This window comes from Somniosus microcephalus, chromosome 4 (assembly GCF_052327205.1).
Source record: "Somniosus microcephalus isolate GS21.2 chromosome 4, FLI_Smic_1.0, whole genome shotgun sequence".
In the NCBI taxonomy this organism is placed as follows: Eukaryota; Metazoa; Chordata; class Chondrichthyes; order Squaliformes; family Somniosidae; genus Somniosus; species Somniosus microcephalus.
This window is the reverse complement of record NC_140990.1, coordinates 277365202-277391604: the sequence shown is the minus strand read 5'-3', so window position 1 is coordinate 277391604 and position 26403 is coordinate 277365202. Positions and strand designations below refer to the sequence as shown.

Genomic DNA, 26403 nt, shown 5'->3' with positions numbered 1-26403 from the left:
ACATCCTTCCTAAAGTGTGGCACCCAGAATTGGACACAATACTCCAGTTGGGGCCGATCCAATGTTTTATACAGGTTCTTCATCATTTCCAAACTTTTTTGGTGGTATTGGTTTTGGAGAAATATTGGCAGGACTCTTAGAATAATGCCCTGAGATTTTTAATATCTTTGTGAATAGGCAGATAAGATCTCAGTGCTGGAGGTGGCAACCATTAGATGTTAAACTATCAGCTCTGCACTGGAGCCTAGGTTATGTGTTGAAGACATGAGCCCTGGAAATGCTTGAGCCTGCAATCCGGCACTAATGCCAGGATTGCGCATGCTGGGATCTTCTTTCACTGGCACTGCAGACTCTCTGGGATGAAGTTCCCTAATTAGCTGTCAATGGTGGGCGCCCACACCATTAGGGGCACAACTTGGGCGGCCACCATATAAAACATGCCAGAAGGTGTCCAGGACGGGGAGGGGGATAGGATATTGGAGCATCCACCAGAAACAGCTTTCTCGCTGTGTTCTGCACTTTAAAAATTAACATTTACATTTATTCTGGAATTCCCACAAAATAGTTTCAATTTTCAGTGAACACAACGTATTTTGTGTGTTCCTGTTTTTTTTCTTGAAAGCATCTGGAAAAGATTTTAATGCATACAATTTAAAAATAATAAAATGCAGGGTGAGACAATGGCACTGCACATTGGAACAGCAACTTATAGTGCCGAGGGATGGTGTGATGGAATTTGGGCCTTTGAGTTCCTGATCCTGTGTGGGAGCTGCTGAATATCTGCCTGGGATAGGGGAGAAAGAAAATGAGAGGTTCTTCCCAATTGGGCTCCTTCAGGATGAAAGTTGATCATTGGTGTAGTCTGGCAGCAGATTGCCCATTCTCTTCGGGGCCCTGGAAAAGTTAACATTACATCAGGCTTTCTGTTTTTATCATCTGTATGTTTCCAGCCAGTGCATTTTCCTCAATTACCTCTGGTCCATTCAATACTTGGAACTTTGAATTTTCATTCCAGAATGGCAGAGTTCCTGTAGAGCATCTAGATAATTAAGGGGATTGTTTGTGGTGATTTGGACCTACCTGCTAGTTTGGAAAGTGCTTGTGGTGGTATTATCAACTGCTACATACATCACTTTGTAACTTTCAAAACAGTTTTTCCCTCATCTCGTTTTGCCCCCTGAGCCAGATGGAATAGATCACTATGTATTTTCTTTTAATTTTGTTCTTCATCTGAAGCATAACTACCAGTCACCATGGAGATTATGAAATTTCGTGTTGGGCTTCAGCTTGAGGCTTCCATGAGTCCTGGAACTTGGACCTGTGATGATCATAGACAGCTAATATCAGGCCTGCTGGGTCCTTAATTTTTGTTCTTTAGTGATTTGCCTGACTGCTTGCCCTTTGTCTACAGGGCAAAGAAGTAACATTGTTCCATACAATCGCAAAGAACAATTTAGTACCAGTATAAATCTGTTAGATCATAGTCTTTTATTGCTAAGTATGGTCGGGCTCTAGAATCCGCAGTAATGCATTATATATAGGACCTGTGACAGAGGACCAAGGATTGCACTATAGTTAAGTTTAACATTGTTGGAATACTCCATTTCTGCCACAAGAGGAAGCTCTAACACAATATAAAATTGTCTTGTATATTTTTACTTTAGGACCCCTGATTCACAGAATCACAGAAACCCCACAGTGCAGATAGAGGCCATTTCGGCCCATCGAGCCTGCACCGACACATATCCCACCCAATCCCTGTAACCCCTACACCAACACATATCCCACCCTATCCCCGTAACCCCACGTATTTAATCCCCCTAACACTAAGGGTCAATTTATCATAGCCAATCAACCTAACCCGCACATCTTTCTGGTCATGTCTTGCTATATCTAGCAAAAAATGTTGCATTTTTATTAAAGTACCATTAGCTCTGTAAGGGAATTCTCAGGCTTTTTAGATGTTAACTCTGGTACCAAGTGCTAAATTTCTGCTATAGTAGCAGCAGGTGCTAATAATCACCAGTGCTTTTCTGATGTAAATCAATTATATGACAAGAAACCACTGAATTTCAAAAATATTTGACCATTAGAGCCCACATAGAACATAATTGCTTGTGGGTAACTGAAGGTCAGGTCAGTTGCTGAATGTCATTTGAATTCCTTTGTTCTCACAGGTTCTAAATATAGTGTGTGTGTGTATATATATCAAGTTTCTGCTCAGACTCATTTGCATATCATTGAATGTAAAATCTTCCATGAACAGGAATTGAGGGCAAATTATTGACCTGGTTAGGAAATTGGCTGAGCGGCAGGAGACGGGCAGTAGGGATAATGGGTAGGTTCTCCAATTGGCAGGATGTGACTAGTGGCGTCCCACAGGGATCTGTGTTGGAGCCTCAACTATTCACAGTACAGTATTTATTAACGACTTGGATGATGACACAAAGTCATATATCCAAATTTGCCGATGACACAAAGATAGGGGCATTGTCGGCAGTTTAGATGAAAGCATATAATTACAAAGGGATATCGACAGATTAAGTGAATGAGCAAAACTCTGGCAAATGGATTTCAATGTAGGCAAATGTGAGGTCATCCACTTTGGACCTAAAAAGGATAGAACAGGGTACTTTCTAAATGGTGAAAAGCTAAAAACAGTGGAGGTCCAAAGAGACTTGGGGGGTCCAGGTACATAGATGATTAAAATGTCATGAACAGGTACAGAAAATAATTAAAAAGGCTAATGGAATGCTGGCATTTATATCTAGAGGACTGGAATACAAGGGGGTAGAAGTTATGCTGCAGCTATACAAAACCCTGGTTAGACCACACCTGGAGTACTGGGCACCGCACCTTAGGAAGGATATATTGGCCTTGGAGGGAGTGCAGGGTAGGTTTACCAGAATGATACCTGGATTCCAAGGGTTAAATTAAGAGGAGAGATTACACAAACTAGGGTTGCATTCCCTGGAATTTAGAAGGTTAAGGGGTGATCTGATCGAAGTTTTCAAGATATTAAAGGGAACAGATCGGTAGATAGAGAGAAACTATTTCTGCTGGTTGGGAATTCTAGGACTAGGAAGCATAGTCTAAAAATTAGAGCCAAACCTTTCAGGAGTGAAATTAGGAAACACTTCTACACACAAAGGCTGGTACAAGTTTGGAACTCTCTTCCGCAAACGGCAATTGATGCTAGATCAATTGTTAATTTTAAATTGGAGATTGATAGCTTTTTGTTAACAAAAGGTATTAAGGGATATAGAGTTAGGTCGCAGATCAGCCATGATCTCATTGAATGGTGGAACAGGCTCGAGGAGCTGAATGGCCTACTCCTGTTCCTATGTTCTTAACTAGTGCCATCGGGCAGCATTTTAGAATGTAATTTAAAAAAAAATTGCATTAAAAAATATTCCTCGATATATTTAAGTGTGTTAACCTGGTGCACTTTTATTAATACAGTTGAAAATGGGTTTATCACAAAAAATAAGCATTTTTAATCAGTCTAATCCACCACCTGCGAGTAACCTGATTTTAAATAACTGCAAATGACTAAAAAACTATATTGAATCATTTACTAGTTTCATTAGTGTACAGTAGTCAGTTTTTTAGTAAATTAAATATTTTTTAATATTTAAAAGCTGCCTATTAGTGCCCTTGTGCCTAAATAAAACAGTTACATTTAAAGAGCCTCTTCGAAGGCTCGTAAACGGGTGCAATCCATTTGCCTGGATGAGTGCAGCTCCAACAATACTCAAGAAGCTCGACACCATCCATGACAAAGCAGCCTGCTTGATTGGCACCCCATCCACCACCTTAAACATTCACTCCCTCCACCACCGGCGTACCGTGGCTGCAGTGTGTACCATCTACAAGATGCACTGCAGCAACTCGCCAAGGTTTCCTCAGCAGCACCTCCCAAACCCGACCTCTTCCACCTAGAAGGACAAGGGGCGCATGGGAACACCACCACCTTCAAGTTCCCCTCCAAGCACACACCATCCTGACTTGGAAGTATATCGCCGATCCTTCATCGTCACTGGATCAAAATCCTGGAACTCCCTCCTTAACAGCACTGTGGGAGTACCTTCACCACACGAACTGCAGCAGTTCAAGAAGGCGACTCACCACCACCTTCTCGAGGGCAACTAGGGATGGGCAATAAATGCTGGCCTTGCCAATGACGCCCACATCCCATGAATGAATAAAAAAAAAATTAGCGGAAACTCGCCATACTCATTAATTCGATCTGGGGGCAGGGCCAGCTTCCAGCACAATGGCCCATATTTTCCGACTCCCACAGGTGGGTACGAGGTGTGTACACACCCGTAGGGGCCTCGCAAGTGCAGGTTTCAGACATGCGAATCCTCTTGACAGATCCTCCGCCTGCCCTGGAGAAGGGCCTCTACAGGTGGAGAGTTCCACTTTCTGCACAACCTCCGCCCGCTGAAAACCTTAAAAAAATCTTATGCCTGGTAAAAGCAGGAAGCTTCCGATCGGAAAATCCGGGTCAATGTTTTTTAAGCCAGTGCAAATGATTGTGGAAACTTGATACACACTGGACGTAATTTACACTTGAAGTTCCTCGATCTTTTATGCTGGTTTGGCAATTTTGGGCGAATCGCGCTTGAATAAAACAGCGCTACTTAGTGGAAGCTCCAGGCCATTACACCCCAAGGGTAGTTGAAGTAATTGAGTCCTAAAATTTGTATTTTCTGTGTTAATTTTTACAGAGGCTCTTACTTGCAATCCCATGGGTGATTTCCGATGTGACAATCATCGGTGTATCCCACTCCGCTGGAAGTGTGATGGAGAAAATGACTGTGGAGACGATTCTGATGAGCACAACTGCAGTATGTAATAACATCTGATACATAATTACATAAATTATATGAAATATACAGCACAGAACAGAAACAGGCCATTCAGCCCAACCAGTCCATGCCGATGTTTATGCTGCACTTGAGCCTCCTCCCATCTTTCCTCATCTAACTCCTCATCAGTATCCGATTTGATCTATTCCCTTCTCCCTCATATGCTTATCTAGCTTCTAAACTATTTGCCTCAACTACTCCCTGTGGTAGCAAGTTCCACATTCTCACCACTCTCTGGGTAAAGAAGTTTCTTCTGAATTCCCTATTTGATTTCTTGGTGACTATCTTATATTGATGGCCTCTAGTTATGCTCTTCCCCACAGGTGGAAACACTCCCTCTGTCTACTCTATCAAAACCTTTCATAATTTTAAAGACCTCTATTTTCTCCTTTAGCAGTGATTGCATTATTTTTCTTACTGTGAAACTGACTGGTCTCTAAGTTCCCTGGATACAATACAAATTGATTCCATTCAACCTTTCCATTGTTCTTCATGTTCTTTTGGTCTGTTTACTTACCAACCACTCAAGCTGTGATGCTTTGAAGCAATCAGTAGTTTGCTGTAAATGCTTTGGTTCTGTGGCATGTGCAGTACTTGTACAGTGACCAACATGGTCAACTCTCCTGAACTGAATTTGTTATTGCAAAGTAGCAGTCCATCATGTACCTGTGTACTGAATTTCAAAAATAGCAGTGTAGTAAGTTAGCACAGAGAAATGAAAAGAAAATGATTGATTACTGGCACAGAGTAGTGAAAGCTCACCATGCAGACGGGAATTCAAAGTGACCCAGTATTGAAAAGAGTCAAGTAATCCGAGTATCCTTTAGCTTTCTTGTAGTGATGGATAAAATGCTGCTGCTACTGATGTTTCTGAATGTGAAAAATGATGTATAATTGCAATGCAGAAAATAATTTAAGCTAGATAGCTGGTCCTTTAACCCAAACTGGATGTGAGTCTGAATCTAGCATTAAATAATATACTGGCTGTTGGATTTATCCAGAAGATGGATAGCTTATGTAATCATCAAGATCCATTAGTATTTTCTAACTCCCACAGTAATATGTATTGTTTGACAAACTAAACTATATTCTTAGATGACGTAACATTGTTGGGAGAAAGGTTAATTTGTGACTTCACTAATCAGTTTAATAGAGCTGTTTTATTTCAGGCCCTCGTGAGTGCACCGAAAGTGAATTCCGCTGCGCCAATCTCCGCTGTATTCCTGGACGCTGGGTGTGTGACCATGATAATGACTGTGAGGATAACTCGGATGAACGCGACTGTGGTATGATCAGAATTAGTGAATCTAGAAGAAAGAAGTGTGTATTCTTGTATCTATTGCAAGAGAAGAAAAGTTCTTTAGCACAATACACTAGAAATTGTTAATGCCTCGAAGAAAAATTCTGGGAAAACTAACAATGAACACATGCAAAGGAGATGAATGAAAGCTAGTTTCATCTGTTAAAATGCATATAAACATGACAGGTGGAAGATTTTCTGATTGTCTTGCAGAGGAGGGCTTGCGATAGCCAAAGTAGTCATGGTCAGTACCATTGCATTTTCTGAACTAGCAGTAAATGGCCTATTAAATATGTTATTGTTTACCAATGGTATTCATATACTATTACACCTAAAATGAGTAAAATCATCAGAACACAGGGGAAGAAGAGGATTCGAACAGTAACCTAATTGCTTTGAATTCACATGGTTGGCATCCTGCCCCTGAGAACACAATTCTAACAATTTTTTATTACAGCTTCCATCGCTGAATTAGTTCTTAATGCCAGTAAATCAGAGCTTTTAATATGTTGCGCCTCCAACTGACATGTTAGCCCCACATGAACAGTAAGTCATTTGTGCTTGATAGGCAGGGCCTCGATACCCCATCATGTGGGGGGAACAAGACTAGGGACAGTATTCTAGATGTAGCCAGACCTTATATAAGATAACTTTTAGTCTTGTATTTAATTGACCTAGTTATGCATCTTAACGCCTGATTTGCTATTGTGACCGCCTCACAATACTTGTCATGGAGCTTCAATGACTCATGAAGTATAACCCCTAGCTCCTATTCCCATCCAGTTGCCTCGAGCATGCAACCCTTCATGGTGCATAAATGCTTGGAACTGCTCCTACCTAAATGCAGCACACTGTATTTGTCTACTTCAAAAAACATCTGTTAATCATAGTCCCATTTCCCCATTCTATACAGATCTGCCTGCATCCCATCTCTCTCATCAAACTTATAGATCATTCCCCCAATGCCCGCCCACAGACCATTCTTAAAGATGGTGAAGAGCAAAGGCCCTAACATTGATCCCTGCAGGCCTCCACTAGTGACCAGCCCCAGGACACAACATGGTTAAGCAGCCTTTGATGTGAAACCTTTAACAGCTTTTTGAAAATCCAGACACACTGGCCCAAACCTCCTTGTGCCTGGTGCGGGTGTAGGCTGCATTTACAGGATTCCATCTCATTTGGACCAGACTTTTAAATCCTGATTGGGGAAGCCATTGGCAGATCTTCTGCCTACCAACTCCCTTCCCTCCTCGCCCCTCCACCCCAAGGTCAGCTAAAGGGTTTCTTTTAATCTTTTTGGCCCATTTGGGCCTCCAGAGGACTCTGGCCTGCCTTACGAGGGCAGATCATCATAGAAATACATAGAAGCTACAACATGGAAACAGCCCAACTGCCTCTACCAATCACTGTGATGTTTACTTTTCATGTGAACAAATTGTACCAATCACATTTACACAGTGTTCCCATATCCCTACAACCTCTTTTTCTTCATCCACCTATCTAATCTAATCTTCAGTATTGACAGGGGAATTTTAACCCTTTCTGCATTGAAGCATCAGCAGGAAAAGAGCGAGAGAGCAGTTAAAATAGAGTGGCTCCACTTCCTGCTCTGTTCATGCTGATGCCACGTTTTAACACCATTGATTTTAGCAGATGATGAAGCTCCCACCTGACTCTGGCGGGAGCCTCGTTAATGAATGCAAATCAGGGTTCCATGATGTATATAGGACCCCAATTGCATTAGGACACCCGTCACTGGAAGTTATCAAGGCCCGCTAAGATAAGTTTAAAAAAAAACTGAGCAAGGCCAGGAAGAGCAGGAGTGCTCCAGCAGACCCACAAGGAAAGTGTGGGCCTCTGCTGCCTCGATGACCTTGGGACGTCCCACAGCACTTTACATTTAATGAGGTACTTTTGAAGTGTAGTGACTGTTGTAATGTACTCGTATGTTTTTTTTTTACAGAGCTGCTAACTTGCCTGCCTGGTTACTTTGAGTGTTCTAGTGGTCATTGCATCACAGAACAGTTCAGGTGTGATGGAAATGCTGACTGTGCAGATTACTCAGATGAAAGCACCTGCCGTAAGTCTTTCTAAAACACATGCTTATGTAAAATGTAGATATAAAAAGAAAGCTACTGTACAATGCAGTAAAAGCAGAAATAGTTGGAAATACACAGCAGGTAAATTAACAACTGAAAGAGAAGGTAACACTTCAGTCAAGACTCCATCAGAATTTGTATAGACAGATCCTTTATAGAGCAACAAAAAGAGGGTAGGGGAGAACTGATGGAGATCAGGAATATTGATATGGTTTCAGAAGAGGCAATAAATGAGTTTAATAGCTTTAACATTTATTTCCTTCATTGAAAAATGTATAAGGTTATATATTATACAAAGGTCAATAGGTCAGATATGTGAAAAGGCATTAGAAAGACAGAGGGGGTTAAACTGTCTCTGATCACGAACTGGTTAATACATTCAAGTAAAATTCTGTTGTTCACTATATTAATGCAGGCGTTAGCCTATTTAGTCAGTTTGGATGACTGTTAAATATTGCACTAGCAGAAGAAGTAACCCAAAGTTTAATTAAATGTGATTCAAAAATAGAAAGGCAAGGTGTGCAATGAGAGTCCAGAAGGAGAGCGGGGATACAGTGAAGGTCTGAAGTTATTGAAGTCAGTATTCAGACCAGAGGGCTGAAGAAAGCCCAGCAAAATGAGCTATTGTTACTGAAGTTTGCTTTGAGCTTCTTTGGAGCAGTGCAGGAGGGTGGAGGTAGGAAGGTTAGAGTGAGTTATAGACCATGTGGGTAAAATTGAGTCCTTTTGCCCAACTCCAGCTGTTTACCTGTAAAACTATACCTTAATTAATACATATAAACTGTACCTTGATATATTCTTTGTGGTAGCAAGTTCCACTTTCTAACCACTCTTTGGGTAAATAACTTTCTCCTGATATCCGTATTGGATTTATTAGTGACTATCTTACATTTATGGCCCCTAGTTCTCGTCTCCCGCACAAGTGGAAATGGCTTCTCTCTGTCTACCCTATCAAACCCTTTCATAATCTTAAAGACCTCTATCAGGTCACCTCTCGGTCTTCTCTTTTCTAGAGAAAAGAGCCCAGCCTGTTCAATCTTGATAGGAATAATCTCTCAATTCTGGTATCATCCTAGTAAATCTTTTTTGCACCTTGTCCAGTGCCTATGTATCCTTTTTCGAAAACAGAGACCAGAACTGTTCACAGTGCTCCAAGTGTGGTCTAACTAAGGTGCTACACAAGTTTAACATAACTGCTCTGCTTTTCAATTCTATCCTTTTTGAAATGAATCCCAGTGTTTTGTTTGCTTTTTTATGGCCTTATTAACCTGCGTCATTACTTTTAGTGATTTGTGTATCTGTACCCCCAGATCCCTCTGCTCCTCTATACAATTTAAACACTTGTCCAAGGAGTATGTGTCCTCCTTATTCTTCCTACCAAAATGTATATCTATATTGAAGTTAATTTGCCAATTACACACCCATTCTGCAAGTTTATTAATGTCTTCCTGTGTTTTGTCGCAGTCCTCCTCTGTATTAACTATATCTCCCAATTTGGTGACGTCTGCAAATTTTTAATTATACTTCCTAGAATTGTGATACACAATTAACTTGGACACCCACACCCTGGCCAAAACTGCATCAATAACCTGGCTTCCCCAATGGATCAGCATATTTATCCAGTGAGTAGCTGATACATACAGGCCAGAACGGTCCCAGGTTTGCTCCCTAACCTGCCGTAGATTAGGTGGAAGAAAATTTGCAATCCAGTGACTCCTGCTAAAAATGCATGTGTATGGATGTTGGGTGAGGACAGAAGAAGGATTCTCTTCCAGATTGAATAGTTTGCTGATGCCCAAGACTGCAGGAGTCAATGCCTTCAGGAGCAGAGAAGGGGAGAAAATTGGTGGAAAATGAAAGGAGGAATGAAACCAGGATCAATAAAACATTATTAGTGACTGTAAATAGCAGACATTTTGTAACCCCGCACCACTAGTGAGATAACTTTGGAACAACTGGTATTCTTAGTATATAGTTGTGTATTTCAACTTTCCATTAATAGAAATGTATCTTCCCAACTGTTAATTTTTGTCCTCCACCTATATAGCAACTCGCTATCCCAATGGAACCTACTGCCCACCCTTCCTGTTCGAGTGCAACAATCATGTCTGTGTCCAGCCATACTGGAAGTGTGATGGAGACAATGACTGTGGGGATGGATCTGATGAAGAACTCCACCATTGCTGTAAGCCATTTCAATTAACTTTTAAAAACTTATAAAAATGAAGTTATCTTTCATTACAAGTTGTAACATATTTTGATAAAACAAAACACATCAAGGCACTGGACCTCCTCCAGCTGGCATTGTCATACCTGAATTATCTATAATTCTGGACAGTTGACTAGGTGGTGTAGGGAGTACTAGGTGATACAGCCCTTACAACTCTGTGACCTCACTGCAGATAAATGAGAGAAACATTTCCTCTGCTGTCTGTAAGGCCCTATGTGAAATAAGCTTGGGCAGTTTCAGTCCAGTATCTAGTGGCCATGGACTCACAGCAAAAACATTTAATTCAGCACCAAACTAGCAGTCTCACTCAAGAGGCCACAAGCAAGGTAGTATGAGAATTTTGAAAATATCTCCCTGGTGCAGCGGGGATGCCCTTCTAAGATTTTTGCTGTAGTAAATTGTTAGGGCATAATATAGGAAGCTTTACTCTGCATCCGACTATGGTATATCTGAACTGAGTGTTTAATATTGACACTGAGTATTTGAAATGGAAAATGCTGGGCGGGCAAGGGGAAGGGAGGGATATGGCAGAGGCAGCTAAATGGATGGTTTTAATGTTGGTGATAAAGAAGTCCATGAGTTGCTCGTACTTGTTGTTGGCGGGGAGAATGGAGGGACAAGGGAGAGGGGTTTAAGGAGACTGCTGGTAGTGGAGAAAAGAAGCTGGGGGTTATCTTAGCATTCTGGAGTAGTGAGCATTTTTGGCAGAAGAAGGCAAGGCCCGATAGTTCTCTATGTTGTTGAGCCAAATTTGGCAATGAATAGCTAAACTAGTTGTGCACCATATGCGTTCAAGTCTGTGCCCCTTGGACTTAAGGGAGAGAAGTTAGGGGCCGTACCAGGGGAACAACTAGGATGGGAGAGGGGAAGGGTTTCACTGGTTTAATAGATTAGGGTATGTCAGAAAAGTAAGATTTATGTTTGCCTCTGCAATTTCCCTATATCACATTCTTACTGGTTTTCATCCGAGTGCTTCATGGAGGTACTGTATGAAGGAGAGTCAATCTCCACACAACTGAGAAGCTGTCTCACGAGTGCCATTGATTGAGGCTTGTTTGAAGTTTATTTTCCCAATTTCCTTAGAAAGCCAATGCTTTGCTGCTTACCTTTTTACAGATGTTTACTTTGTGTGCAAAAATGACTCAGGCCTCAGAAATTTTATTTTTTTATCTATAATAGAATCATAGAAAGTTACAGCACAGAAGAAGGCCATTCGGCCCATCGTGCTTGTGCTGGCTCTTTGAAAGAGCAGTTGTGCTTAGTCCCACACCCCTGCTGTTTGTCAGTAACCCTGTAAGTATAGAATCATAGAAGCTTACAGCACAGAATATTATAAACACTATTTCATCACTAATAGACAAGTGAGGATTTGAGGTTATCCAATCTGGGGAACACTAGAGCTGAGGTATTTTCAACAAATGTCAAAACTTTCAAAACGTTCTTTTCCAGTGGACATCCCGTGTGACTCTCCTTTCCGTTTCCGCTGTGACAATAATCGCTGTGTGTACATACATGAGTTATGCAATGAAGTAAATGACTGTGGAGATGGAAGTGATGAAAAGGAAGAACACTGTAAGTCTGTGTTCACAGTTATGCATCTCCTTCACTTCAGTGACCTACACAAAGCAACCATTTTACACATGCACACCCAGAACAATGCCAGTTAATGAAAAATTTGTTTCACAATTAGGTAAACCACCTACGCCTCACCCTTGCACAACCGAGGAATACAAATGTGGGAATGGAAACTGCATTCCTGTGCTCCATGTGTGTGATAATTATGCTCACTGTGCTGACCAATCCGATGAGTTAGGCTGCAGTAAGTATGCAGATGTGTAGCTTGTATAACTGTTTCTATTACGTGTAATATGCAACAAAAGAAACCTGTAGGTGGAGGTGATAATACTAAAATATACAGCAAATGTTTATATGATGCTGATCCCTCATGACAGTAAAGCTTAGCTAAGCTACGCATAACTAACTTATACATGACACATACAATACTAGATGGCAGACAGTTAGATACAAGGTAATAACTGTATGAGTGGGTTCTGCTGACCTTTATAAGCAGCAAGTGCCAATGGATTGAATGAATACCTTACTGTGTCAGATAGTCCTTGTTCACAATACATACCTTTTACTATCTTCAGGTAGTTTTTGATTCAAGTTGCAGCTTCAGATTAGTGCCTCTCACTGTGAAATCTATTGAAAATGACAGACATGAAGAGTAGTAAAGATAAAAGTGACACTGGACCTGAAAGTATACAGTAGCATAAATTTGGTAGCAATATGGAGGAAAAATTATAACATGTATATGTGGAATACTGAGTGGTCCACAATGAATTACAGAGTACAATGTGGTTCATAGTTTGTGTCATTCAGACGCATACAGATCAAAAAAAACAACCAGGAACCCATATGTGTCTGTGATTCATTTCCTAGTCAGCTATTTTCTACAATATATATTTATTTTCTGCCCTTATTAACACCATGAAAAATGCCTTGTGGACTGTACAGGTGAGGCCACCGGTAACAAACAACAGCGAGTGAGGATCCTTTACTGTCTGTGGTGATAATGTGCGACTTACAAGAATGTCATCTTCAAAAACAATTTTGGGCCTTAAATTCCTGGGATGGGGAAACATTAGATTCACAACAATTAACTGTTAACACCAGTGGAGTTGATTCACAGTGACTGCAGCCTCGAATTTTACCAAATCCTTAGATGATCAGCTAGACTTTCACACAACAGGTCCTTGGCCAGTCAAACTTAATAAAATTTATCACCTCTTAATAAAATCTCCGATTAATGTTTAAGGAGTACTTTCAGTTGTTCTACTACCACTTTTGTGTTGATTCAAAGCAATTTCACCTTTCATCAATTAAAATCAGTAGTATAACTCAGTTATCTGATTTCCTGGTGTATTTTGCCTTGAGAAGTGAGACCAGACTAGTGAGCTGTGCTACACCCAGTTTTACTGCACCCAGTGCAAAGCCACATGAGTAACTTCACACTCATGTGGCTTTGTGCTGGGTTGAAAGCGAGTGTGGGCGCTCCCACCTCTGTTCTTAAAACATAAAAGAAAGGTGGCTGGATAGCAGAGATATGCATGTGCATATGAGCATGCAGACACAAGCTCTTCCCTGGCTGAACTCAGTGCTACAATCCAGCAAGGTGCAGCCGCAATATAATTTCAGTCTAGGAGTAGTAGCTGTAGTATAACAGTTGCCTTAGTTACAATGACAGTACTCTGATATAATATAAGACCCTATAGAGTTATCTGTACGCTAACTCCTATTTGATACTAATCGTGATTAGCACTATGCTCTCAGCTATGTGTGTTGGGTAAAATGAAACCGTCCTAGTGTGCTCAGTTTGCAACAGATGAGTCTCAGTGCATTTTAGTCAGGCCACTGGAGAGTCCAGAATTAGAGTCACACCAAATCTTTTTGCTTGTTCTTTCCAACAAAGCTAATACATATTTTGTCACAGGCTGATGTGTTGAAGTAAGTTATAATGAGGGATAAATGCATTTTACGACTATTAATTAAAAGTATCCTGTTCTTTCCTTAGACCATGGTACAGAACGATCTTGTGCAGAAAACCTCTGTGAGCACAATTGTACAGATCTGAAGGATGGAGGTTTCATCTGCTTTTGTAGGCCTGGGTACAAAGCAAGGGAGGACGATGGGAACGCCTGTGATGGTAAATCCCTAATCTGGGTATTCTATATTTTACCAGCTTATTGGTAAATTTCAGGAGTTACCTTGAAGAGGTGGTCTCAAACCAGGAAGATTGGTACTGGCTGGTGCAAAGACCTGTGAAAACGGTTGAGCTTTGAAACTGTTCCTCTGTTCACATTTTGATTCTCTTGTGTGGTATTATTAAACATTGAAAATCATTCCGGCAGCAGGAGGCCAGAAAACATCATTCAGCATATGTTTGAGTACATATGTGGAGTCCTGCCTACCCCAACTTCACAGGCAACAACAACTTGCATTTATATAATACCTTTAATGTAGAAAAACATCCCAAAGTTGTTCACAGAAGGGGAATCAGTGTAAAAATTGACGCCGAGTCAAGGAATGTGATCTTCGGAGGGGCGAATAAAAGCTTGGTCAAAGCGGTTGATTTTAAGGCGGGTCTTATAGGAGTTGAGGTAGGCGGAGAGGTTTAGGGTGGGAATTCCAGCACATAGGGACTAGATGACAGAAGGTATGGCCCTCAATGGTCGGACAAAGAGAGTGGGGAATGCACAATGGGCCAGAATGGGAGGAATGCAGAGTTCTCGGACGGTTTTAGAGCTGGAGAAGGTTACATAGATAGGGAGGGCTGAGGCCATGAAAATATTTAAACATAAGGATTAGCATGCTAAATTTGGGATGTTGGTGGACCAGTAGCCAATGTAGCACAGGGGTTATGAATGAATGGAACTTGATGTGGGATAGGATATGGGCAGCAGAGTTTTGGATGAGCTGTTGTTAGATGGTCTTTATGATGGAGAGGATATGTCAAATAGGACATCAAGGTTGCGAACAGTCTGGTTCAGCTTGAGACAATGGTAGGGGGATGGAATCGATAGCAAGAGTATGGAGTTTGTGGTGGGGGCCAATGTTTAACTGGAGGTAATTGCGGCATATCCAGGACTGGATGCCAGACAAGCAGACTGCTGACACAGGCAGTGGAGGGATCAAGAGAGGTGGTGGAGAGGCAGACTTGGCTGTTATCAGCATGCATGTGGATCCTGACCCCATGTCTTCAGATGACGTTACAATAGTTTGATGTGTGAAACCCTTAAAAGATAACTATGTGGCAAGACTTCCAAGTTGCAGCTTCAATGTGTGCTGTACTGAAATATGGGTATGCAGTGAAAATCTTTAAGGTTGTATGAGCTTGGCATAGATGAGCAGTAAATGTGCAACAGGTTGGTGGGTAACATTTTGTGGTATGCAGTCTTGTGTCATCTGGTAAAGCGGGTTAATTTTACCTTGCCAGTTTCCTTAAGGTCTCCCAAATCTGTTCATGGTTTTTGCATTCTGCATGACTGCCACTTTCTGCCAGACATGGTGCTCTGCTGTCTTGTGGGAAAGGTGTCCTGGACGGCCAAACAAGACAGCTGCCTCACACCCACCTCGTGCAACAGCAGATCTACTTCACCAGGTATCAAATATGGGGTTGGGGACTCTAGCAGTTGCCCTACAGACTCAGTTTTATGCCTCGATGTTGTATTTACCTCCAATTATTTTTGATCTGCCCCTTACTGTTCCTTTTCACTTTCAGTGAAAAGTGATTAGAATGATTTTAAAATGAGGCTCTAGATTGTTAGGACAGTGTTACAGAACTAAAGTTGTTGTCACTGGAGAAGAGCTGATTGAGAGGAGACTTGAGTCCGTTTTTAAAATGCTATGAGGCATGAGAATGAAGGTGTAAGTTGTATACCTTATCCTTTCAGTGTTTGATCACACAGGTTGCTTCAAATTTAACCTCTGCATTTAAACATGTTCTTACTACATTTTGTTTCTTATTATTCAGATGTCAATGAGTGTGAGATCTTCGGCACCTGTCCTCACATTTGCAAAAATAGCAAAGGTAGCTATGAGTGTTTCTGTGCTGAAGGATTTCGATCCGTTGTGGAGGAGCACGGCACTCAGTGTGCTGCAACTGGTAACTGCATTCTTTAAGTATTCATTTTATATTCTCGCTTACTACCAGATCAATGAAAGAACAATTGCAACATTAATCAGATCTGCCTCACTATTGACAAGTATTGAATGTCATGAAGTTGTTGTATTTATGCGGTAGATATGTACTAAACTCGCCACAGATATTTAGGATTAGTAATTACAAGTGAAAGTACCCATTTAATGACATGATAAGTGTTAATGACTGTCAATCAACCCCTCTGGCACCAAAATTTAACTATTATAAGCGTGGAGTCACATTTCTTCAGGTTGGGAATTGTTTTAGGAGATTTTAAAAAAGTTTCCTTAATTTTCCTTTGACTTTTTTCTCCTTCTCTTAATCCAATGTTTCTTGCCCCCTCTATTTCTCTTTCTGTATCTGATTTAACATTGGGGCTAAATTCAAGTGCATGCGCTAAATCCCGAACTTGTAATCTGTCAAGTTTCGACTGCACAAATGCTTCACTGCACGTTTCACCTCCTTATAAAAATGAACGTGTTGGCGAAAAGTTGGGCTAATTACTGTGAATTAATTGCCCTGAAAATGTTTACGTCTGGTGCAAACAGGCGTAGGAAGCCTGTTGCACAGCGTAAAGGGTGGGGGGGGGGGGGGAAATTGTATTAATGTTGAGCTAGGTTTATGTTACAGCCCATAACAATGAAGCATTGGTTTGTGTCTGAGCTGATACAAACCTTGAAAGAGACTTTCATTTGTCAAGTTTGAAAACAGGGCCTTTTTATGTCACCATCTTTGCTGCTCAAAAGCCTTTGTAGTTTTGATTTAATTATTTCCCAACTTCTATTTAGATAGTGTCAGCTGTAGCTCAGTAGGTAGCACTCTCGCCTCTGAGTCGGAAGGTTGTGGGTTCAAATCCCATTCCAGAGACTAGAGCACAAAAAATCTAGGCTGACACTCCAGAGCAGTACTGAGGGAGTGCTGCACTGTCAGAGGTGCTGTCTTTCAGATGAGACATTAAAACGAGACCCCGTCTGCTTTATCAGGTGGACGTAAAAGATCTCTTGGCACTATTTCGAAGAAGAGCAGGGGAGTTATCCCCGGTGTCCTGGCCAATATTTATCCCTCAATTAACATCACTAAAACAGATTATCTGGTCATTAGCACATTTCTGTTTGCGGGAGCTTGCTGTGCCACATTTCCTACATTGCAACAGTGACTACACTTCAAAAAAAAAAGTATTTCATTAGCTGTAAAGCACTTTGGGACATTCAGTGGTCATGAAAGGCGCTATATAAATGTAAGTCTTTCTTTCTAGGATTTAATTAACTTTCATGATTTCCTCATGTTATCAGACATTTAAACTCTCAATTTTAGATTATTTAAATTAATCAAAAGTTAGTTAGTCTAATCGAGAAGAAACTAATTCAGTAGGACTATATCTATATAAGACTGTGATTATAGGTTTATGCTGCCAGAACTAAAGGGCCAATGTTAATTCAGCTGCATGCTTTGTATAAAAAGCATCCTAATCGAGTTTTATAGTTTCAGTAAAAAGTATCTCAAGACTTTTCAGTGTTTGATCGAATTTTATTAATGTTGAAATCTTAGCATTTCTGGCAGCTAAATTATTTAAAATGTGTTGTGGACAAATCAGCAATCTCCTCTGTTTCCTGATTGGCTAAAAGTCAGGACATGAAAGACACTGTTCCACGTGATCCCAGGTACGCTTACGCACAACGGTGCGCTCCTGGGCTCCGTGGGGCACTGCGCTGCGCACAACTCTGCAGCGTTTGAAAGCAACTTCTCGAAGGGGGGTTCGCACAAGGTAAGTGCAGATTTTGTTCGGATTTCAGCGGTGTACGCCTTAGCTACGCCGCCGGCCGCAAATTCAGAGCCAACGAATTCACCCTCTTTAATTCACCATCCATCTCGTTCCTTCTGCTGTTTATTTCACAATCCTTAAATCTCATTGGTTAAGGAGGTTCTGATCACAAGGCATTTGCCATATAATGTGACTGTGAATAAACAACAGGTTAAGCAATAACTCAGAATTAGAAAAAAGTTCTAGAATTCAGTATCTTCAGTAATCCCCCACATAGGCCTTAACTTTCTTATTAATCAAAACAATAATACAATAGATTTTTAAAAACCCTGAGAAACCAAGATGAATGGCCAGGATCATAGTACAGAACAACACCAAGGCTGTAAAGAGTAAAAGAGATGACAAGATAAATCAATAACTAATGATTAGGTGACACCAAGGGTTGTAGGAGCTTGAGGAATGAACGACTGAGAGATAAGGGGGGTTATTTTGGTATTCTTTGCATCACTCCTGTGCCCGAAAATGAGCACAAATATAATGGGCTGCAAAATTAGACAAAATTCAGCTCTGTCTTGTTTCTGCCTCACTCAGATTTCCATTTGGGTCTGCAGTGGGCATTGGAAGTTCCCATCCAAAGCAGGCAGGAACTTAATTTCTGTATTACAATGTCGTGCGAAAAGCCCCACTCCACTTTCTGGCTGACCGCTGTGCTGAACTCCAAACAGGAAACCTGATGTCCAGAGACGTCAGGAGTTGACCTTCAAGTACAGATTTCAAAGATTGTATTTTGTTTTGTTTTATTTTGATTTGTTTTATCCCGCTGGCACTTAGATTTGTGCCAGTTGTTCTTAATGCTTTATTTCTCCTCTGCTCCCTTTACTGGCACCAATCAGGCTGAATGTGTTTGAAAGAAGAGAAAGACATATGGAAGGATGGCAGACAGGTCAGCCTGCCCAAGCGGTGATTCTTGCCCTAACATCGGCACCCTGCACACCCACATCTGCAGACAACATGCTGTTGAAAGGGTCACAGTGATGATGTTATGACAGAACTATTAATAATTCCTCCTGTACAATTTCAGGGAATCCTCCTATCTTGCTTTTGCCGGATAGTGTACGAATTCGGCGATACAGCATGTCATCTGAACGATACACAGATTACATTGAGAACGAGGAGGACATCAAAGCTGTTGATTATATCTGGGATTCAGACGATCCGGACCTCAGTATGTAAACAGTGTTAAAATTAGGTTCGAAGAATTCACCTACTTCAGGTGATGGTTTGCAATGATTAAAAATTGTGGATGGTAGTTTTTGATATCCACATAAATGCCAGAATTTTCCCATTTAAAAAAAACAGGCGGGTTTGGAGCGTGGGAGCAGTTAAGTTGTTCCCGACCTGATCCCACCTCCAACCTGCCCACTTCTGGATTTGTGACCAACCCGCTCCCAGGGGGCGTTACCTCAATTTAAACATAGTGAGGCTGGAAGCCTCTCTTTTCCACATCATTTTGTTTTTGACTGCCTGTGGACGGGTTTCACACAATTCGTGAAACCCGGCAGTTAAACAGAGGCAGGGACTGCTGCATCCAAAAGGTAAGTGGCTTCATACCTACCTCCTGGATCCAGGGTCCTGACCATACACCCCCCCCCCGCAGTCAGAGAACCCCCCCCCCCCCCCGCAAAAGGCCTCTGATGGCCTTTCCGCCCCTCCTCCACCCCCAAGCCTCCTCCCCCCCCACAGTCAGAGAACCCCCCCCCCCCCAAACAAGGCCTCTGATGGCCTCCCCCTCCCCTCCCCCCCCCAATGATGACAATGAGGTCGGTGCCGATCCTCCCCCCCCCCCCCCCCCCCCCGATCCCTGGCCCAGGTAAAGTTGAATATTACATTTTTTTATGATTTTCTCGGAAACCTTGGGCCTCCCCTGCCCCAAACTTTTCTCCCAATCGTGATCCCCTCTGACCACTCACCTTAGTACCAGGGACCGTTCTTGTGGGGGCATACTGTTATGCGAAATCCTGTGCTTCCCACTGGCCTGGTAGTGATTCCCACAGGGTTCGGGCTAGAATTGTTCCTCCAACATGGTAATGAGGCTCGGAGGTAAAATAGCCTGAGCCTCACATCGGCACCATACTGGGGGCTTCTTGCTCGGCCCGGCCCTGCAATCCACACTTATGCCCCAAGTTAAAATTGGGATTAAAAGCTTTGCTCTAGGTAGACCAAAGTACTGGGGATGAGAATTTGATGATATACCATGTGGTATACCATATATATGTGGTATACAATATACCATATTGCTTTAAAATAATTTTCCACTTTAGGATTTAACTTTTTTTAGAAAGCACACTAGTTGACTTTTTAAAAAAAAAATTGGAACTGAGTGTCAGCAGCTGACCCCTTAATTGGGGTTTTCATAAATATGTCCCAGACTTGCCAAAGACTTGACATTTCACATGTTTGCAGTTACTTAAACTTGATGACCCGGAATTTGCGGTCAGCTGTGAAACAAAGGTGATCTCTGTGGCGAGAACTTTGCATTTTTCGACGTTCAAGTGATTAAAGCGCTCTGTAGTGGGAATTCCCTAGTGTGATGCTGCTGTGACATCGACAAGCTGTCTAAGCAGCCAATCACTTTGCAGAATTCTCACAGACGGGGGACCCGGAAATGAGAAGCTGCTTTTATCCGGACATTTTAAAGATGTTACAGAGAGCAAAACAAAGATTGGGACTCTCACTTGGGGATAAGGTAGGTAAATAATCATGAACAAACTTTAAAGAAAATTACATTTTTAAAAAAGCTTCCTTCATAATGGAAAAGTTTGACACTCCACAAAATTTAAATTAATTTTTCAGGGCCATAATGGTTGTTTAGCAGTCAATACGCTGTTAAAACCTCAGTTACACCTAATCCAGCAAGGCCTAACATTAAATGGGGTATTTAACAATGATATTACCGCAGAAAAGTCCAATTTTCCTCAGTTTCACTGATTTCACTAATTGCCGGCTATGGGGGTGTGGGGGGTCACAGGGCAGCCAATGTCGGAGTGATTTTAGTTCACCGTTATTACCCACCACAAATTCCGGCCTATTGTGTTAAACTTTCAGTTACAAATTTTTAATTATTAGTGATTTCAACTATTTTGTGTATTATCTGCTTTCTGTGTTTTGTTGTGGGAATTTGATTCTCAAATCTGATTGATTCCTGCTAGGTTTGTGATATTAGTCATGTGGTTAGCAAGAATCAATCAAAAAAGAAGATTGGAACACTAGCAAATCATACAGATAAAAGAAGTGTTTTGTTAATTGACATTTTACAACCTGCTGATGGTGCTGCTGAGCTTCAGGCCCTGGTATTGCACTCCAAGGGGGAAAAATTGGGTGGCACCCCTTTTGGGACACTCATTTTAGCACCCCGAAAAAGTTAGCGCCCCTCCAGCGTAAATTCAGTAATAGCGCCCCAAGCAGGAGGTGGGGCGCTACTGGAAGCACGCCACCTCTTTCTTGGGGCGCTACTATTGAAGTTCGCAGTGCTACATGCAACAGCGCCATGCACGGCGACACGTAGCACCATGTCATTGCAGGCCTCCTCTCCTGATTAAAGGGGAGGGGCCTAGTACTGCACACACCGGGGCCCTGCTGGACCACCGGGGAGCGGGGTGCCACGAAAACAGCCCGGCACTCGAGGAGTGCCAGGCTGAGCGATCACGGCCGGCACCCTGCATAAAAGAGGGAAAGGGGACAGGTGCTGGCAGTCGGCCAAAATAAAAATGCCCGCCTGACACCTGCCCTTTTAAGTAGTGCCGCTGCCGCTACAAAAACACCCCCTAATCCTGTTGGACATATTGGATAGGTCAGGGGGCACAAGGGAAGTTTGCGGCCAGAGCGCAAGCGAGGCGCTGCGCACAGCAATGATGTCTTCGCCGGCGGTACAGCGCTACCGCTGCCGTTAACCTTCCGCTGATTTTCGCGGGTGGTGCTAGCCGCTCCACGCCCGGGTGCTAGGGGATTTGTGCCCTGTTAGCGCCCCTCCAGGGGCGCCAACGAGAGGCGCAAACCAACCCAATTTCCCCCCCCCTCGTGTTAAATCATTTGAATTTCCATCTATTTGTTTGCTTTATCCTTTATTTCAGAAATTAAAAAAGACAAAAATAGCAAAACTTATATAGAATTATTTAAATAATAAACCAGCATGGAGATTTTCTTCAGCACCTGTTATTTGTGACATAACCTGTCACCTCAATCTGCTCATCACAGTTGCAGTGAGTTTCATTAGATCTGCACCTGGTCACTGACTGAAGAACTCATCATCTGGGATGATCAATTTGTAGCAGTGCATTTTTTACTTACCTTCCCAAAACACAGAGTGACTGGAGTGCACCAAATATTGAATACAGTTCAGGGTAGAAGCAGATCACTTACTTAATCCCATACATTTACAAGACACTATAAGTAACCAAAGCCGCCTCCTTTCTGCAGGTGTTGTGTACTGGACTGTCCTAGGACATGGCCCAGACTTCGGCGCTATAAAACGAGCATTTCTCGCTACATTTGATGACAATGGAAACAATCCAACTACAGCAGTGGACTTGAATCTGAAATATATAGTGACACCCGATGGCATTGCCGTGGACTGGGTTGGAAAGTAAGGAACAAAAATATGAAGCTCTAAACAGGATATTGTTTGTAGTTTAGTTTTAATAATTAGGATTGTTTTGGAAAATGTAATTTTTCATTATCATTAGACCTCTTTGAATTGGCTTCATGCTTCCCACTGAAGTCCTTGGCCTAGATCGAGAAACAGATTTTCTATTTTCTAACCCCTCTTCCCCAATCTGGTGCACGTTCAGGGTAATTTAGAGCCTAACTTCCACCTCTTTGCCAATTTTTGGCCCTGCTTCCCCTCTCAGCATATCGGAAGCATTGCAGGGTGGACTGAGACAGCCTACATGCCTCTCCTTTTGCTCGCACCAGGATCTCCAAACAGGTGGAAATCCCATATTGTCTCACTTCACTTCACGGCACTATTAGAATTTAGGGACCCAAGTGCTTAAGCAACAATATTTTTAAAGTGAAGGAACACCCTGTGTTCAACTTTTGCGGCATATACTCCTTTATAACAGGTATTCTTTGAGCTCTCCCTCTACTGCTATATCCTTCCAGACTTCAAGATGCACCCTTAGATGTTGTGAATGCAGTAATGCCAACCCTACCATCTCATAAATCATGAGACAAACTCTTAAAAATCATGAGATTTGGTAAGAAATCATGAGTTGGTATTTTTTGGTTTATTAACCTTATTAGTGGCTTTGTTTAATCTCTAACAGGTCACAGCTCTTTACAAAAATTATTGTACTGCATCTGAAAATCCTTTACAAAAAAATCCTACCCATTATCACCACCCTTCGCGAGTTGGGGTAAATTTTCATTAAAAATAGCTTATCTCGGGATTAATGCAAGAGTTGGCATTACTGGTGAAGCATTACCAAATGGAGCGGGGAGAGTGGCACCATGTCCAGTGTGCACTGGGGTATGGAGGTATCACTGAATTGTTTTGGCACAAGTCCATGACCAATGAACCCCAGGCAACGGGTTCCCAATCTCACCCATAGGGCAAGTACTGGACGGGGAGAGAGAGAGAGACCGAGACAGAGAGAGAGATAAACAGAGACTGAGATAGATACAGAGAGCGACAGACAGTCAGGGAGAGCGACAGTCAGGGAGATTGGAACCCCTTCCCCCATCCCTGGCCCAATCTGGGCTGTGAGAGGGTAGTTCTAGTTCACTAAAGTAGATTATTGACCCTCTGCGATGGTGGAAAATGGGTGACAGTGAGTCAGCAGCCTGTTTTACATCTCTCCCATTGACTTCAATGTAAATAAAAATGGGGCGAGATGGGGGTCGGTTGGATTCAAATCTGAAGCTGTTTCTGGTGCAGCAGCAGCGCGGCGCAGTTCAAAATCCTCCATTTGCTCCAGAGTGACTTGATACCCACCCCACACCTCAATAGCCCCCCCACACTACCTAACCTACCCCACACCCCGATACCCACCTCAAACTGATCATTAGTCCCGGTTGCTCCCTTCACCTTTCAGCCCCAGGGCCCACTTTCCACCCCTCAGTCAATCCCCGATCATCTATTTACCTTCGATGACAGGTTCAGCTCCAGTCCAGAGGCTGAAGTCACATTCACGTTCTCATCGAGCACCTCCGGGGTGAAGATGCTCAGCAGGTACCCTGACTCTGGGCCCAGTGCAGGCCAACAGCGGGCTGGCAGAGCACAGCAGTGACTCGCAGCTGGAACTTGAACCCGTGCCCCGTCTGGCAGCTCCTTTCATCATCATCGCTGCTGCACAAGTGGGTCCTAATCCGGCCACCGGCGCTGACATGATCCGAGGCCTTTCAGGAGGAGGGGCCGGGGGGGGTCCGAGTGCGTCTCGCGCCTTTAAGGGTTTTAAAGTGAATAAAAATCCAGGCCCGCTCTACCGGCGGCAGTTTCAAGGCCACCCCCCCACCTGACTTTCAAAATCGCAGGATGCATGTGCAGCTTGGAAGAGGCTGAAGTCACTGAATATGGCGTTATGTCATTAAACTGGAACTGCGCAGGCGCGAGAAATTCTAAAGGGAAATTGGCTTTTTACAGTAAGATCGCAAGATGGGGCAATTTTTAATTAAAAATTGCATGTCTCACGATTAATTCGCAAGAGTTGGCATTACTGCGAATGTTCTACTGGTTTACAAATAACCTTGAGAAAGACTTCTACAAACCAAGAATTGGCCAGGGAGGTTGTTGCCACTCCTAGTTAGATAGAGGCTCAGAGCTCCAGACTGTAGAAGAGTCTCTGCAGCAGTAGTACGAGCTGAGACATCCTGTGCGCAGGCACTGCTCTGCCAGCCTGATGATGGGCACTCGGATGGTGCTTGGGTCTACGTCGGCAAGGATCTTTGCACTGCCCAACTCCTTCATTCCATCTCTGAGGCTCTCCAGTTTTTCTCCCAAAGAGTTGAAGGTAACCTTAACTACTTCTTGCACCCACATTCACGCCAACCTAGAAAACTAGCAAAATCGGACCAGCAGCTTTGAAAATGTTGACCTACCGGCCAAAAAGCTGACAACTCAAAAATACTCAATGTAAAACTTTGAATGTGAAAACAAATAGTTACACAAGCTTTGTTATTTAAGCTATAGCTAACCAACGTTCTTTCACTTGTATTGGAGCAAAAAAAAATTGCATGAAAACCTGAAGAGGAAAATCCAAATAGTGAAGGCACAAAATTTGGTGATTCATGTAGTGTATGTGCCTTTAAGAGCCCCATGTGTACTGTAATGCCGGTAATGGCCACTCGGGCTATATAAGCCTGTATATTGTGTTGTATCAGTTAGTTCCCCTCCAGACTTTGTTTAGTAAACACCTGTGAAACCAACTCCTGTCTTCAGTGTCTCTATCAACACACGGACACAACAGTGGCGACTAATTGGAAACGGACTTACCTGCAATTCGGCAGCACCTCAAAGACATCGATTCCTCTGGCGTCCAAAGTTGAAAAGAAATCAAGAAAAAGAAAAAGCTGTGGTTTCACCAGCTAGCCAAGCTGGTGGCAGGTACTGCAATAATCCTTCCTGGGCGTCGGGCTGGGGCTCCAGCGGCTGGCTCTGCAGCTAGGCCAAGCAGCGAAAGCGGAGGCAAGCAGTAACAGACGAGGAGGGAGCACTCGGGAGACGGCCAGCGCTGCAAGCAGGTCGGCGTTCAGACCTAGAGAGAGAGTCCGGCAGGAACGAGTCTCCAACTGTAAATAAATAAATAAAAAGAACGGAAACTGCGGGAAACAGCGTTGTCATCGGCAGCAGCGGCGGGGAAGCGCCATATCTTTTCTGCAGAAAAGAAAGAAAAGCGCGGGAAGCGCCATTTTTTTTCTAGGATGCCTAAGTCTGGCAATATTGATGCTTTTGATAACAAGATAGAGGATTGGACCACATGTGGAAAGAGTGGAGGTATATTGCACCACAAATGGAATAGAAGATGAAAAAAAAGCTTCAGTACTTCTAAATCTAATGGGCGCAAAGACATACAAGCTGTTACGAAACTTAATCACTCTAGCCGAACCGATGGACAAGAATTTTAAGGAGATTGTTGATACCCTACACTGCCAATTCGGGGCAGGACTGGCAGATTCTCTACGAGACAAATTTGTCTGCGGTCTCCTAAGTGAAGGAACACAAAAAAGGCTACTTTCTGAGAAAGATTTGACACCGGACAAGGCTTTCAGTGCAAGAGGAGCTGCAGAGATACAGCAAAAGCCACAGGACTTCGGCACCCATGAAATGACACGGGGTTTCGAGAGATGTTATCGCTGCGGCAGATCCACCCATGACCAGAGGGACTGCTGGTTCAAGGACAAAGCATGCAGGCAATGCGGAAAGATGGGACACATTACACGT

At 42.7% G+C, this 26403-nt stretch overlaps 1 protein-coding gene across 2 annotated transcripts in view; it reads left to right on the top strand.

Annotated features, from left to right (window-relative positions):
* lrp2a (low density lipoprotein receptor-related protein 2a) overlaps positions 1 to 26403 on the top strand; it is a 390094-nt gene that overhangs the window by 313409 nt on the left and 50282 nt on the right. For both annotated transcript variants that reach the window (XM_085986489.1, XM_085986488.1), the window contains exons 58-67: positions 4734 to 4853; positions 6044 to 6160; positions 8138 to 8254; positions 10321 to 10458; positions 11953 to 12075; positions 12194 to 12322; positions 14078 to 14209; positions 16037 to 16168; positions 19048 to 19191; positions 22443 to 22608. In XM_085986489.1, coding sequence (XP_085842615.1) covers positions 4734 to 4853; positions 6044 to 6160; positions 8138 to 8254; positions 10321 to 10458; positions 11953 to 12075; positions 12194 to 12322; positions 14078 to 14209; positions 16037 to 16168; positions 19048 to 19191; positions 22443 to 22608 — 1318 coding nt within the window. The remainder of the gene's footprint in view (positions 1 to 4733; positions 4854 to 6043; positions 6161 to 8137; positions 8255 to 10320; positions 10459 to 11952; positions 12076 to 12193; positions 12323 to 14077; positions 14210 to 16036; positions 16169 to 19047; positions 19192 to 22442; positions 22609 to 26403) is intronic.